This window comes from Podarcis tiliguerta (assembly GCF_965153285.1).
Source record: "Podarcis tiliguerta genome assembly, chromosome: 13".
Lineage (NCBI taxonomy): Eukaryota > Metazoa > Chordata > Lepidosauria > Squamata > Lacertidae > Podarcis > Podarcis tiliguerta.
This window is the reverse complement of record NC_139546.1, coordinates 38,956,675-38,972,295: the sequence shown is the minus strand read 5'-3', so window position 1 is coordinate 38,972,295 and position 15,621 is coordinate 38,956,675. Positions and strand designations below refer to the sequence as shown.

General features: G+C 53.5%; 2 protein-coding genes across 3 annotated transcripts in view; one reads left to right on the top strand and one right to left on the bottom strand.

Moving 5' to 3' along the window:
* Positions 1–15,621, bottom strand: part of LOC310662829 (pyrin domain-containing protein 1-like) — a 742,864-nt gene that overhangs the window by 617,090 nt on the left and 110,153 nt on the right. The gene's annotated exons all lie outside the window — the stretch shown is intronic.
* ZNF646 (zinc finger protein 646) lies at positions 1,207–14,132 on the top strand. The gene is made up of 2 exons (XM_083409838.1): positions 1,207–1,341; positions 5,645–14,132. Exon 2 carries the CDS (start codon positions 5,777–5,779, stop codon positions 10,748–10,750), a length of 4,974 nt encoding a protein of 1,657 aa, XP_083265964.1. The 5' UTR covers positions 1,207–1,341; positions 5,645–5,776; the 3' UTR covers positions 10,751–14,132.

The window sequence follows — 15,621 nt, the reverse complement described above, 5'->3', positions numbered from 1 at the left end:
TGCCGTAGCTCCTCTTTTTTTTTGCTCACCCGATTATCACTCTGTGATTTCTTTTTCGAGGGAGTATCTCTCTGCCTGCGTGCCAAGTTCTGAAGGGGGAAGACTTTGGGCGTTACACCTCCCCTCTCTTCACCGCAGGCGGCAGAAACTCGCCGGAAGTGGAGCCCCATCTTGATTGGCGGGGGGGAGAGCTTTGGCGGGTGCACATTTCCTGTTTCCTAGCAACAAAAGGAAGTATTTGTTGTTGCCCCAGTCTCTGTGACTTCTTCAAATCCAAATCCTCGGCTCTCAAGGAAGGAGGTTTTCTGGAGTGCCGGCCCCTTCGAGTGAGGCGCCTCGGGGAGAAGTAGGGGGCGCCTGAAGGGCCAGCTTTTGCTCTTGGGGGCTCCAGAGGGGCTGGGCAGCAGCAGGAGTTCCCCTCCCACGTTTCGCTTCTCCTCGCTTGCCTCCAGTAAACTCGCCCATCGCCCCTTGGGAGGACGAGGACGAGAACGGTGTGCGTTTGTCTTCCAGGAAACTGAGGCAACTACGTGGGGCGTCTCTTCTACCTCATGGCTGGATCCTGAGTGGACTCTGGAGTTCTTCTGCTTGTCCCCTACAGCTGGAAGAAGAAGACCTGGCACCCCAGATCCTCAGCCTGCACCCAGAATCCCCGGGGGTTTGCTGCCTTCTCCCTTTCCTGAAGTATAATTGCTGACCACTGCCTCTCCCCGCGACCTCGCAGGTCCAGCCTCCCTGGGACCTTTCATCCATCATGCCTTAGAGGTCCTGGAGGACAGACAGATGCTAGCTGCTCTCCGCTGACTCCTGGGTGATCTAGGTGTCAAATCTCCCCACAAAATGCTGCCTCTCTGCTGGAGCGTGTGGTTTGAACTCTTATGAAACAATGTTTTGATATCTCCATCTGGGGACCTGCAGTACTTGAAACTACCTGATGTGAAGAGCCTGAGATTTCCATCTGTACTTCTAAGTTTGGTATTCAGACCCATTGTGAATCTGGAATCTCTACTTGAACATAACATTTTGAGGTCTGAATACTAGTCCTTGTACGCTCAAGGTACTTGTTCCGTTAATCTGTCCTGAACTGAAAATCGGACTCTTCTGCATCCTGAAGATCTGTACATTTCCCTTTCCTTATGGAAAATCCAAGTAATATATTTAGTGGCTTAAACCATGTGAAACTACCTGTCCCAAGTTAGAAAAGTTACTTCCCAATCTTGTATTATTTTTATTTTAAGCACAGTTCAACATGCCAGTCTCCTGGACTTTATACCCTGCCTTCTGTTTACTTCTCATGTTAGAGTGCGGTGCTCAGCTGGGATGCTCAGTGTGATCTGAGAGGTAAGAAAGCAACCTTCTTTGTAAATGTGTCTGGAGTCCTACACTTTAACCTTTGTGTGACCTATCCTTGTTTTTGCAAAAACAGCTTATCTGTTTGTGCAGTCTGCAGAAAGGTATGTTTAAAAGGCAGTTTTTGGCTCGACGTGCTTTACTGCACCCCTGGATAAAATCTCCCATCTTCACCATTCCGCTTTCATAGGTATGGAAAACACCTAGCACATTACTCAGCCTCACTACTTTCCTAAGAGAGATGGGGATAGAGTCCTGGATTGCCAGGACTCTATTTGTTTGGATCCATTATAGTTCTGTTATGTGAAGACAGGAAGGCCAGATCCTAACCTCCTCTGCCCCACATGAGCCCCTAACAGGTCACTCCTTAAGGGACAAATTCAAAGGAAATAGTTGGAGTAGCCTGGCTTGGAAGATTTGCTGTCCAGCTTCAATCAGGACATGGCTGCAAAGGAAAAATGTTCCTTTGATTCCTTGGCCTGAATTCAGCTGTTCTTCCCTTTAACTGCAGCTTGAAATTTCCCTTGCCTGACGTCATGTCAGACCTTAGAATGTGGTTTGCCAAAAGCAATCTGGAAGGCCAGCCTCTGTGGCCATGAGCCTAATTAGGAGATTTCTCACTATTGTGGAATTCCAAGGTAGTCTGTCTCTGTACCTGAAGGCTCCACATAGCTGTTTTACAACTAAAAGCTATTGCTACCCTTTTCTCTGTGAATACACCCGGGCTTTCTCTTCTCCCCCCCCCCCCAAAAAAAAAGGTCCAGGTAAGTTTCTCTCTCTACACAGAATCATAGAAGTAGAGTTGGAAGGGAACCTGAGGATTGTCTAGTCCCAACTCGCTGCAATGCAGGAATATGCAGCTTGGCCCATATGGGGATCCAACCCACGACCTTGGCATTATCAGCACCACAATTTAAGCAACTGAGCTGACTGCGGCAGTGGGTTTCATCAGGTGGCAATGGCTGCCTTTGGATAGCATGGTAGAAATCCTCTTGGTCAACTGCCTGCAACTGTCCCGACCCTTTATTAACTGGATGGGAGGCGAGCTAAAGAATTTCCATCATGTGAAACGAATGCTCCTTTCAGCCACCTCCCTGTCACAACAACACAATGGTTGTACACCTCTACCCGCCCCAGTTTGGTTGTGAGGATGAGATCGAGACATGAAATGATTGAGTGAGTACACCTATGCTTTGCCTTTCCGTAAAAGATGCCCATAGCACCTTTCACTTCTGTTTTTCAGAAAACTATAGTTTAGTGTTTTGTCTGAATTCTAAACTGTGGTTACCCATGGCCTGAAGCTGGTTTTTTTCAAACAAATCATAGTTAAATTAACCCACGTTTTGGGGGGGCTTTGACAGTGCAATAAGCTTTGATTAATGAAAATTAAAAGTGAGAGTTTGCAAACTCCTTGTGACCGTGTTAGACAAATGAGGGGCAAGGGAGTGCAAGAGACCTATGTTCTGTCACAGTAAGCCATGCTTTACAATGACATCCAAGTGCAGCCAACATGTAAAGAATTGGAGAATCCTGCTAGTAGAGTTTCAGGAATCCTGCATGGGAACACTTTTCTCAAGCAACTGGTAATCAGTGGTGTACTGCCTTCAAATATAAAGGCTTCGTTCATTTTAATAATAAATAAAAGTCCAAAGCTTTCAGGATGCTGAATTCTGCTCTTTGTATCACTTTCTGTAACTGCAATGTGAAGTTACAGTAGCCCAGTAAAGACGGCCACAAAATTTGCCATTTTTAAAAATTAGCCTGCATTTCTGTGTACTATATACAGTGGTACTTTGGTTCTCGAATGGCTTAGTTGCCCAACAAATTGGCTCTTGGACGCTGCAAACAGGGAAGCGAGTGTTCCGGTTTGCGAACGTTTTTTGGAAGCTGAACGTCTGATGCGGCTTCCGCTTGAGTGCAGGAAGCTCCTGCAGCCAATCGGAAACCACGCCTTGGTTTTAGAACAGTTTCGGGAGTCGAACGGACTCCCGGAACAGATTAAGTTCGAGAACCAAGGTCCTACTGTATTGTAAACTGCCCTGTAATCCTCAGATGAAGAGCGGTATAGAAATTTAACTAACTAACTAAATTTCCACACTGGCCACAGAAGACCCCCTTCTTTATGGCTATCATGGAAAGTAGCCTGTTACCAGGTTTGGTTAAAAAAAGAGAGAAGCCTTTTAGTAAACAGGCTAATAAAGGAGGAAGGGGGTGGTCGGTTCCCCACCCCCACCCTTTGCCACCCTGTGATGTTTCTGTGCTTCTTATGGAGGCAGAGACTTCCTATCCCCTATGGCAGAAGGGAGAGGGTGTCCTGTTTCCTCTAGCAGCATCCTTCCTCACCTGTATGAAATTAAATGTTGAATACAAGGTAGATTTGCAGACCTAGACCCATGTGAAGAGACTTGCTGGACCACCTATTCCAACATCTATTCTTCTTGTTATTACCTGCTCTTCACCAGCAGGTCCCATTGGCAGGTTACAACAATTTAAAATTCAGTTATTAATAACAGCTAAAACAAATTCCAGCCACAGGAATAGGGTGGGTCCTGAAAAACATGCCTCTCAGGTGTCAATGGCTAGGGCAAAGAGGTGTGTCTTTAGCTTTTGCCTGCAGCTATATAGCACAAGTGCATCTCTGTCGGGGAGGGAGTTCCACATCTAGTCCAGCATCCTGTTCTCTCACAGTGGCCGACCAGATGGCTAAGGGAATTTGTATATTCATAGCACCAGAAGGCGAAGTTCTTCTGACATTTTGAGCCACACCAGTGCTGGATTTGAGGGGACCCTGAGAAAAGTACCCATTAGCGGGCTGCCCAGGAAGCCATTTAAGTTTCCCAGTGGTCTCCTGGAATGCTGTTATGGGTGGACATACTGGGAAATCAAAGTGGGGGCTCGGAGATTAATATAATTTTTTTTAATGGGAGACCCAAAGCAGCCTTATCAGTTGCCTGAGGACATTGGGTGCTGATATCAGCCCTGGCCAAAGTGAGTCTCTTGCACTGAAACATGGATCACTTGCATTTCTTAAGCTGTCTCGTTGAGTCTCACCATTGGCCTGCCTGCCTAGGCACATAGGCTTATTGTGCTCGGATCTGACTGTTGATCAGTCTACCCCAGTGGGGTCTGCTCTGATTGGCAGCTATTCTCTGGGATCTTGGGATATCTTTCCCTATACTGTTGGATCCTTAAACAAACAAACAAACAAAATCCGCAAAACTGGAGCCATTGGGGAATTGAAGCTGAGACCTTCTGCTTTGAAAGAGTAGTTCTGCAGGTACCACAGAGCTATGGCCCCTCGCCGTCTGTGTAGACCAGGCATGGGCAGCTTGAACCCACCCACATGTTTTGAAGTCCATCTCCCCTCAACCCCATCCAATGGGCAGGGAGAATGGGAGTTGTTGTCCAATGACATCTAGAGGACCACAGGCTCCCAGTCCCTGGTGTAGACTACTGCAATCTTCCCCAACCTGGTGCCCCTCCAGATTTTTTTGGGATGACAGCTGCCATCAGCACCAGAGAGCAAATCGGAGGGCCAAAACGTGTTTCCCAGGCAAATCCCAGAAGCATGTACTATAAGGCATCAACTTGTGCTACTAACTCCCGGGGCAAGGGGAATGAAAGAGGGTTGGGAGGAATCATCTGGTCCATGGCTCCCTTGACGAACTACATCCTTTCTGCAGCACCGTTTTGGGCTCAGGAGTCCAGCTGTATCACCCCTTGCCTGTAAAGCTGAGAGCCTCTCACCCTTTCTCGAAGACCTTCCCTTGTGGATTGTTCCCACAGCCTCTTCTCTACGCCTCTCCTTGGGAGTCCTCTGGGCAGCTGCAGCTGCTGCCCCTGGTCTCTGAGCTGCCTCCCCTGCCTGTCAACCTCCCACTGGTCCGTCCATTTCCAACAGCAAGAGCTGGTGGACTGGCTGGCTGGGCTTTCTCACCCGTTTGCTTGCTTACTCTGAGGCTACCTCAGCAACCAGCACCCCCTGGCCAGCCCCAGAGGCACCATTCACCTGGGGAGCTTGTAGCCAGGGCTGCCGCAAAATACAGCTTTGCAAGCCTTTCAGAGGCAGAGATACGAGAGGGCATCAGAGGAGGGAAGGAAAGAGGGACAGAGGCCAGTGTTGCTTGTGGCACCCCTGACCATCCTTCAAGGCACCCCAGGGTGCCATGGCACACGGGTTGAAAACCACTGACCTAGGTTGATGTAGGCATATCTGATCTGCAGGATATGTGCTATTTCCCCACAGTGAACCTCAACCAGGTTTTCTCATTCTGTTCTTGCCTTGTGTCCGTAGGTTTTGGCTTCTGAGCGCTTGGGGGAGAAAAACGGGACCTCGAGACCACACTATGGGACCGTGCTGCACCCCAGAGCACCCAGGGCTTCCGCTTTAAAGAAGTGGGCAGGGTACCGCCTTCTTATGTGAGCAATGGCCGAGGGGGACGCCGCCCTGACCTGCGAGCCGCCCGCCAGCGGGCAGGAGGAGCGTCCGTACAAGTGCAAGCAGTGCCCGCGGAGCTACCGCCACGCCGGCAGCCTGGTGAACCACCGGCGCACCCACGAGGTGGGCCTCTTCTGCTGCCTGCTGTGCCACAAGGACTTCTCCAACCCCATGGCTCTCAAGAGCCACCTGCGCACCCACACCGAGGAGAAGCGCTACAAGTGCCGGGACTGCGGGCGCAGCTTCCGGGCCTTCGCCCAGCTTACTGGCCACCACTGCCTGGCTCGTGCCGCCCGGGACCAGGAGGGGGAAGAGGGCTGCAATGGCGGGAGCTACGCCTTCCAGAGGGGCCAGGACACATCTTCGTCGGACGCCGATACCTTTTCCGGGATGGAAGGCAGCAGCGGGAGCTTGCTGAGCAACCTAGAGAAGTACATCGCCGAGTCGGTGGTGCCGGCTGACTTTTCTCAGCTGGAGTTCCCTGTCCGGGGGGAACAGGAGGCAGAGGAGCCACTCCCGATGGAGGAGGAGGAGGAGGAAGAGGCAGGGCTCCAGGCCGCTGCTTCAGACGAGCGCCGCTTCAAGTGCAACCAGTGCAACAAAGCCTACAAGCACGCTGGCAGCCTGACCAACCACAAGCAGAGCCACACGCTGGGTGTGTACCAGTGCGGCATGTGCCACAAGGAGTTCTCCAACCTCATGGCTCTCAAGAGCCACACTCGCCTCCACTCGGAGTACCGGCCCTACAAGTGCCGCTTCTGCCACAAGGCCTTCCGGCTCCCCTCCGAACTGCTGAGCCACCAGAAAGCCCACGACGAGGACCCGAGCCAGGCAGAGAGCCTGCCGGCCTGGGAAGGCTCGGAGCAGGGCGTGTGGGAGGAGGACTCCATAGAGACCTCAGCGAAGCTGGACATCTACCAGCCTCCGCCGGCAGGAACAACACACTTTGGAGACGGCGTCCCCTGCAGCCTGAAAGACGCTTCCAAAGCAGGGGGCGGCGAGCGCTGCAACCCGGACGGGGAGCTTTGCATCCACTGCGGTGGGGCTTTTGCCAACGATGAGGAGCTGAAGGGGCACAGCTGCCTCTATCCGGAGGAAGCTGACGAAGAAGAGGAGGAGGAAGGCAGTGGTCCATTGCTACCGGCGCCTGGCTCCAATGGAGCCTGGGAAGCGAGTTTGAAAGGGGAGGGCGGCTACGCCGCGTTCGAGGAGCGGCCCTTCCGCTGCGGCGATTGCGGCAGGACTTACCGGCACGCGGGGAGCCTCATCAATCACAAGAAGAGCCACCAAACCGGGGTGTACAGCTGCAGCGTCTGCTCGAAGCAGCTGTACAACTTGGCCGCCTTGAAAAACCACTTGCGGGTCCACCTCAAGTCCAAGCTTGGTTCATCGGCTCCGGAAGAGGCCTCCCAGCACGCAGCTGGCCTCTCAGGCCCTCCAAGACTGGAAAACAGCCCTGGGGACTCCGGGAACTGCCATCCACAGCCGCCAGAAGCCTGGAGAGGAGCCTCCTGTCCAAAGGAAGAGGAGGAAAGAGGCGGCGGAGATGAAGAGCGGCCGTACCGGTGCAAAGACTGCGGGAGGAGTTACCGGCACCGCGGTAGCCTTGTGAACCACCGCCACACCCATCAGACCGGGGTCTTCCAGTGCTCCATCTGCCCCAAGCAGTACTCCAACCTCATGGCGCTCCGGAATCACGTTCGCGTGCATCTGCGGGCAGCCCGCCTGCGCGGCCGGGAGCAAGGGGGCGGCTTGACATGCAGCAGCTGCGGGGAGAGCTTCGAGGAGGAGGCTGAGTTCCAGCTCCATCAGCTGCGCCACCTGCCGTGTACGGAAGACATAGAGGTGGCAGCGATCCCCAGACTGGGGATCTTTCTCCCACAGGAAGCTGATCTCCTCCAGGCTATCAGGCAGGATGTGGAAGCTCTGGAGAACGGGACGGCTGTTGTCGAGGATGTCCTGCCTTCCTCTGAGATGGCGCATGCCTGCCCCCAGTGTGGGATGACCTTTGCCAGCGTGGATGGACTGCAGAACCACACCCTCCAGCACAGGAGCGAAGGGGAGTGGTCCGAAGGGGCGGCTGAGAGGCCCGAGTCGCCCATCCAGCGGCTCTACGGGTGCGATCAGTGCGGCAAGTCGTACCGGCACTCAGGGAGCCTCATCAACCACAAGCAGACTCACCAGACAGGCGACTTCAGCTGCTCGCTTTGCGGGAAGCACTTCCAGAATGTCGCCTCCCTGAAGAGCCACTTGCGTGGGCATCAGAGGCCTCGGAGGGGACCATCGGGGGTTGCCGTGGCTACGAACGAGGAGGAGGATGCCGAAGACGGAGCCGCTGTGCCTGGGGCATTGTTCTCTGGCGACGAGTTCCAGGACACCTACAGCATTCTAGAAGAAGGCGCTGCCGTGAACGGCTGGCCGTCCCAATCGGAAGCCACCTCGCCATTGCCTGGCGACGTTGAGGTGCTCCCCTACCTCTGCGAGCAGTGTGGGCTCGGCTTCAACCAGGTGAGCAGCTTGATGAGTCATAAGGAAACCCACCAGCTCGGCATCTACCAGTGCTCCCTCTGCCCCAAGGAATATCCCAGTCTCCTGGCTTTGAAAAACCACTTCCACGGTCACACCAAAGCCACAGCGTCTGGCTGGGGCAGCCCCGGTGGGGATGGCAGCGCTGAAGAGCAGCCCTTTCTCTGCAGCCTCTGTGGCATGATCTTCCCCAGCGAGGAGGACCTGGAGCGCCATCACAGCCTCCTGCACGAAGAGGGCGAAGACCAGGGGGAGGAGCAGGAGGCGGTGCTCGAAAGGGAGGCAGGCGAACGGCTGGAGAGGGCAGGCGACCAGGAAGAGGAGCAGCTCCTCTCTCACATCTGCGGCTATTGCGGCCAGACATTTGACGATATGGCCAGCTTGGAAGAACACAGCGAGGGGCACCAGGAGGAGAAGGCCGCCGCCTTGGCTGACACTTCGATCCAGCTCCGACGAGCCCCGCGCCTGGAGGAGGAACAGGAGCCTCCGCCCCCAACAGAAGCGCCGGCTACTGCCGCCGAACCCCTGGACAGCCGGCCTTACGCCTGCGGTCAGTGCGGCAAAACCTACCGGCACGGTGGCAGCTTGGTCAATCACAAGAAGATCCACCAGATTGGAGATTATCAGTGTGGCTTCTGCTGCCGGCAGTACCCCAATCTGTCTGCCTACCGGAACCACCTCCGGAACCACCCACGGTGTAAGGTGAACGGCAGCGTGCCGGAACTCCGGCAACCGGACCCTGCAGGAGCAGGGGGCCCGCCTGTTGGTTGCGAGGCACCGAAGGAGGAGTCCCTTGATGGGAGGGCTGTGGCGCAGCAAGAGGGGGAAGATCTGCCAAACACTTCCTCCTCCCCTCTCCCCTCTCCCGCCGTGGAGGAAGAATCAGGACAGGAAGCGTTGGCTGCTGGCCAGTCTGAGGAGAAAGATATCCAGGCGTGTGGTGTCTGCGGGGAGGCCTGTGAGGGACTAGCTGGCCTGGAGGCCCACCGGGCTCTACATTTTGACCAAGAGACTGGAAAAGTGGAGGGAGAAGAAAACGGCGGTCCGTCTGCTGAAGAGGAGGGCTCCCCTTTGGAGCGCCCCTTCCAGTGTGACGTTTGCGAGCGGAGCTACAAGCACGCAGGCAGCCTGATCAACCACAAGCAGACCCACAAGACCGGCCTGTTCCATTGCGGCGTCTGCCAGAAGCAGTTCTTCAACCTCATGGCCCTCAAGAACCACAACCGCACCCACTTCGAAACCAAACGCTACCGCTGCCCCGAGTGCCCCAAGGCCTTCCGGCTCCAGAAGCAGCTGGCCAGCCACCAGCGCGTCCATCGCGATCGGAAGCGGGACCTCTCCTCCTCCCACCCTCCCCGGAGGTCTGCTCACGCCAAGCAGACGGGCAAGGGGGCCAATCCGGCCCACTCTCTCGGCAGCGCCACCAAGCGCCGCCCGGACCCTGAAGAGCGCCCCTACCGGTGTGAGGAGTGCGGGCGCACATACCGCCACGCGGGGAGCCTGCTCAACCACCAGAAGAGCCACAAGACGGGGCACTTTGCTTGCTCGCTGTGCAGCAAGGCCTACCCCAACCTCATGTCCCTCAAGAACCACCAGCGCATCCACTACGAAGTGAAACGCCACCGGTGCCTGGATTGCGGCAAGGCCTTCAAGTGGCAGCGGCAGCTTCTGCGGCATCAGCGCAGGCCTCACCCGTGCGGCCAGAGCGCTCCAGGGCAAGAGCGAGAGGGGAGCCTGGCTGCTCCCCAAAGGGAGCAGGGGGGCAGCGGCCCAGGGGAGGCCCCTCTGGGCTCTTTCAAGTGCCAGACATGCCCCAAACACTTCCCCAACCGCGCCGCTCTGAGGAACCACAGCCGCGTCCACGCAAAGAAACGCTTCCAGTGTTCGGAGTGCGGCAAGCCTTACCGAGCGTCTCGGAGCCTCAAGCGCCACCTGAGGAGACACCAGTCCGAGGCGGCGGCGGATGTCGCTGAAGAGAAAGCGGCCGATCCCTCGTCTTCCTCCTCCTGTTGTGCAGAAGCAGCAGCCAGCCAGCCGCCGGACGAGCGGCCCTACAAGTGCAACAGTTGCGAGCGGACGTACCGCCACGCCGGCAGCCTCCTCAACCACAAGAAGGCGCACGCCACCGGCCTCTACCGCTGCCCCACCTGCCAGAAGGAGTTCCACAACCTCCTGGCCCTCAAGAATCACCTCCACGTCCACACGGACAAGAGGCGCCACCGCTGCCCCCGCTGCGGCAAAGCCTTCCGGACCGCCCGCCGCTTAGCCGCCCACGCCAAGGCTCACGGCGGCCTCAAGGAGGAAGGGCCTTTCTCCTGCACGGTCTGCTCCAAGGGCTTCTCCCACCAGCTCAGCTTCCGGCAACACCTGCTGTCGCATGCCAAGGATGGCGGGTACCCTGCTGCTAGGGGCAGTGCTCCGGGGGACGTGAGCTGAGGGCGGGCAGCCCGTGTGGGGACCACGTGTGCCAAGGATGGTAGGGCAGGGACCTCCAGCTGCAGGGAAATTTGAAAGGCTGGGCGGGGAGCCGTACCCCTGGGATCAGTTGTCCATGCATTGGGGAGGGGGGAAGGAAGAGGGTCAGGGATAGCCAGTGGGTGAAAATATGGAGGAAATTGGGTGCACGACCCCGCCTTTCTCTGTAGAACACCAGGGTCCGAAGACACTGAGGGGTGGGGCAAACATTCGATGGAATGTTGTATTGAGCACTCCAATGAGGCCTCTTTTGTGTCACTTGGAAATGCTCCCCTCCGGCAACCTGTACCTTCGTAAGCTTGGATCCCGTTTTGAGAACTGAATTTTAGCTCCCCTCGGAACCTTTCAGGCATGTGCTTAAACCCCAGACTGATTTGAGTTTTCAAACTGTTTTTTATACTTCTAAAATCCATTTTGAAAGTCAGATGAGTTAGCAAGTTTGTGTTTAAGCCGCGTATGGTATTTAAAGTCCTGGGTTTTTTTAATAAAAACAAAAGTAGGATCAAAAACGTACTGTCCTAAACAAACAAACAAATGGGGGGGGGGTGAGCTCAGTTTTAGTTGCTGAATGAGTACAAACAAGCATCCTCGGTGTGGAGTAACTTTGGATTACTACTACCTCCTTAACTGGAAACTTGTATACGTTTTCTTGGTGCGAAAGAGAGTTTTTACAACTTGTCCAAATTTGTAGGCTTTGACGTCTTTTCAAAGCGGGTTCTGGAGAAAAGTCACTAAAAAATTATTGTGTTGATTACTAGAATGGATTCCTAGAGGTGATTGACTTAAAGCTTTGAGTTTAGGTGAGGAAATTAAGGTCACATGTGCAGGATATACATGTAAAGCACATTTAATTCACACGGCTTCCCCTGAAGAATCCCGGAAGCAGTAGTTTGCCCTCACGGAGCTGCAGCTCCCAGCATCTTTAGCAAACTACATTTCCCAGGGTTCTTTGAGGAAACAATGTGCACTAAAAGTGTACCCAATGTACAGTCTGGATGTTGACCTTAATCTTTGCAAAATTGGACCTGGAACGGTCTCCCCACACAGGCCCTAGTGGAACCAGCGGGAGCACGGTAAACAAACAAATGTCCGTAATCAATTGGACAGGCTGCTTCTGGTCCTAACCCTCAGGAAAAAGAAAGGTTTTGCAGGTACCACCACCTCTCTGTGTGTATTTCCTCTAAAACCTCCTCCTCCCCAGCGGTACAGGGATCTTCCGATCTGCAGAGGTCTCTACAGATGTGTAGTTCTAAGGCACCTCTGCGCCAGAGGAAGGAAGAGAGGACCCCAAATGCAGGAACGAAAGCGGGAGCCAGAGGAGGAGACCTCACAGAGGTGCCAAGATGACAGCTCATTGCCCAACGCTTCTTTCAGCATCACAGCTCTCCTTTAGGGGCGATTCTGAGGGCCAAACTAAATGTGGCGTTTATTAGGTTGCTTGACGTGGCACTGTTCATTTGTCTTTCACCAGCTGATGCGCTGGCGGGTGGCGGGGTCAAGCCAGATCAGACTGGGGGGGGGGGGAGAGAGGCTTTAACCTTCTGTTCTACCTGTGAACTCCAGTAGGATCTCCCGTGCCCTTTGGCCATGTTTGTTGCAGTGGGAAGGAACACGCTCCCTGTGCAGTTAAAAGGAGTCATGCAGTGCCACCACTAAACGTCACGTTTGGTTTGGTTCTGACTCAGTCCTTGTTCTGAGATGCATGGAGGAAGTGAATCAGGATCAAACTGCATGTCACATTGGGTGCTTCTTTGCATTCAGCGTGCAGCTATGTGGGGCAGGGGGCTGGTAGCGATTAGGATGGCGGCAGGTGCAGAGGGGCGATTTAGCCCTCTCCCTCCCCAGAAGAAGGGAAACTCCCTTCTCCGGGCCAGCTGGTGTCTTTGGAGAGGCAGGGAGGCCCAACCGCAGGTGACAATGACAGGCAGAGCCAGCATATCCATCTCCCTGCTGAGTTTTATCATGGCAAAACAAGCCGAAAGAAGAAAGTGGGCAAGTGAGGGTTGGCCGAGGGCACATTGAGGTTGATGGGGCAGCACCCTGCTTGCATGAGTGGACCAGCCTCCAGTGATTGATGTCAGTGGAGTAAGAAGTCTCCTTCCATGCCTGCTAGGATCTTAGTAATTGTCAGCCCCTTTTCCCACCTGAAGGTATTCGTTAAATAACCCTAGATGTTAAGTATGAAGGCTCGTTAATAATTGCATCTGGTTTTGATGCTTGAGGAGACTCAGGATGCCTCGGGCAGTCGATTGTCTCCTGCACGCCTCCTGAGGTCTCCTCTCCTTTCCTTCCTCCTGCCCTGGCAAGACTTTTATGACGCTTTGGGAAGTGATACATGCAGTCAGCTCTATGCTGGCTGAAGCAAGCCCTTTGACGAAGCTCGGGCGTGTGCCTTGAGGGAAGCAGGGGCTTCTCTCTCTCGAGAACTTCCAGTATGTTTTCCCGGCTTGATCTCTTCAACCTATCTTTTAAATTTTATTAATGAGATATTTTGGTTCTCCGCAAGGCCTGGTAGATCCCTGTTGGGGCTGCAAATAAAGAATAGGATGTTTGAAACCTTCCGCATTTGAACTCTTCCTGGCTTCTTGAAAACTAGCACATCGCGCTAAACCTTTCTCCGCAATGTTCTAGTTCCCCAAATACAGCGAGGGTTTTAATAAAACAAATAAAGCATGCTTCCACCCCTTCCTCAGTCCAAAGTGGTACCTTCCTAACTGGGCACTAGCTGGCTGTAATGCTTGGATGGATTCCTACTCGCACGATCTAAAACTTGTAAAAGGGGTGGCCATGTTTGTAGTGATAGGCTAGGGGCAGGGGATGGGGAATCCTTTCCGAAGAACCTGTTAGGCTATTTTTGAAGCAAGCGGACTAGAAACTTGACTGCTGTGTCTTTCCTCTTCTGTTGTGGGGGGTTGGCTGGCATGGGCGAAGGACTCACTGCTGTTCTCTGGCCAGTCTCCATGCTTTCCGCATCCAGGCAGAATTTCTCGGCCTGCCACAGATGAACCTGTGTGCGGTGCAAGGGGTCCGAGTGAAAGCCATCCAGGTTCTTCAGCGGTTTGGTTCAGAGAAAGAGTAGTCATTTTTAAGTAGCTGAGAATTCTCTATTGTGATGAACGTTTTATAGAATTTCTAACATAGTTGGGTAATATTTTTTATTGGGGAGGGAGGGACATATATATGTGTTTGTTTATTTTGTTATATCCCCCCCTCTCAGTTTTTTATTTTTATGACACACTCAGATGTACTAAACAGTCCTGTTTTATGCTGCTGTTTTCAACAACTGACATTCTGGCTTTTGGTCAGCCGAAACCTTTATGGAATTAAAATAATTTTGTTCTGATTTCTTATGTTTTGAAATGTTTCCCCCACCCACTTCTCTTTCTCCTTAATCCAGTTCTCTAAATATCACCATTCAGTATGTTACTTAACATGCACTTCACTGTGAACTTTGTTGGGATTTCTTTCTTTCTTTTAAGGGCGGGCGGGGACAAAACGTTTAAAACATAAGAAGCCATTTTCCTTTCCTCACCTGCTCTAATGTACTAGTTCTCACTGCCCTTCCAGAGACGGAGCAACATCCCAGGACTCTAGATCCCTTGTAGGACCTCTCCCTGCCCCCAAACACCTTGCCCAGTACTGTAATAGGAAGGAATCAATTTTCATAGGGTACTTGGCGCCACCTGGTGGCCATACCTGATCTGTGAAACACTTAAAACTGCAAATAAATTGTTCTTGGTTTCTAAAAAGAAGCGTTTCCTCTCACTCTCACTCTCTGATTTGCTGTCTTCCTCAAACCGACTAGATGCTTTTAAAAGAACAAGGAGAAAGCCTGCAGGTTTGACCCTGAGAGACCTGCATTCACAAGGTCTCCTCATAGCGGGGGGGGGGGGGGGCTGCACAGGGTGGATCCAAGCAAATCTGCTGGTACTCACTGCTTCACACAGGATTTGTCCTTAGGTCCAGGTGGAAGCCAAATCCTGCGCACTTCCGTGCAACACGTGCTGACTGGGGCTGGTAGGAGTTCCAGTCATAGAATCATAGACTTGCAGAGCTGGAAGGTGTCACGGTCCGGTCTACGGGCGATCAAAGTCCCGGCTGAGGATGTCAGGACCGGGGGCAAAATGGCGGGGTGGGAGCAGGAACGAGAGTCCAGAAGCCAGGGGTCCGAGGGTCGAGAAGCAAGGAGTCACAAAGTCAAGGGTCCGAGGGTCGAGAAGCAAGGAGTCAAGAAGCCGAGGTCCAAGGATCAGGAAGTAAGAAGCCCAAGGCAGGAAATGAGTTGCTGTGGCAAAGTGCCAAAGGGAAATGCTGACCTTATATCCCTTCCCGGCTCTTGCCACCAGGTGCAGTTAGTTACCAAGCGGCCTCACCTGTGCGGCCGCGCCTTGCCTCTTCAGAACAAACTTAGGAAGGCCCTAGTCCTGCGAAGCCCTACTGGTCACAGGGCCTGGATCCTGCACCCACTCCTCACAGAAGGGAATCTGAGGGTCATCTAGTCCTACCCCCTACAGTGCAGGAATATTCAGCTGTCCCTAACGGGGTTAGAACATGCAACCTTGGCATTATCAGCACCGCGCTCTAACCAACTGAGCTATCCAGTTGAAAGCATGGAGGGCACCAGGGTGGCAATGGTTGCCCAAGTTACCACACACAAGCCGCTTGCCTCAGGCAACGCATTTTAATCTGGGGGTTTTCCACAACCCATCAGTGCACAGCCCAGTCCTATTAAGAAACCACTTCTGACAAGTTTAGTGGAATTTATTCCTGAGTACTGGAAGGGGTGACACAATAGAGGTGTACAAAACGTTCTTAGCTCCTGCAACATACTG

What these genes read in the sequence shown, in the direction of transcription:
- ZNF646 (XM_083409838.1), top strand. Translation starts at nt 5,777, where the DNA reads ATGGCCGAGGGGGACGCCGCCCTGACCTGCGAGCCGCCCGCCAGCGGG.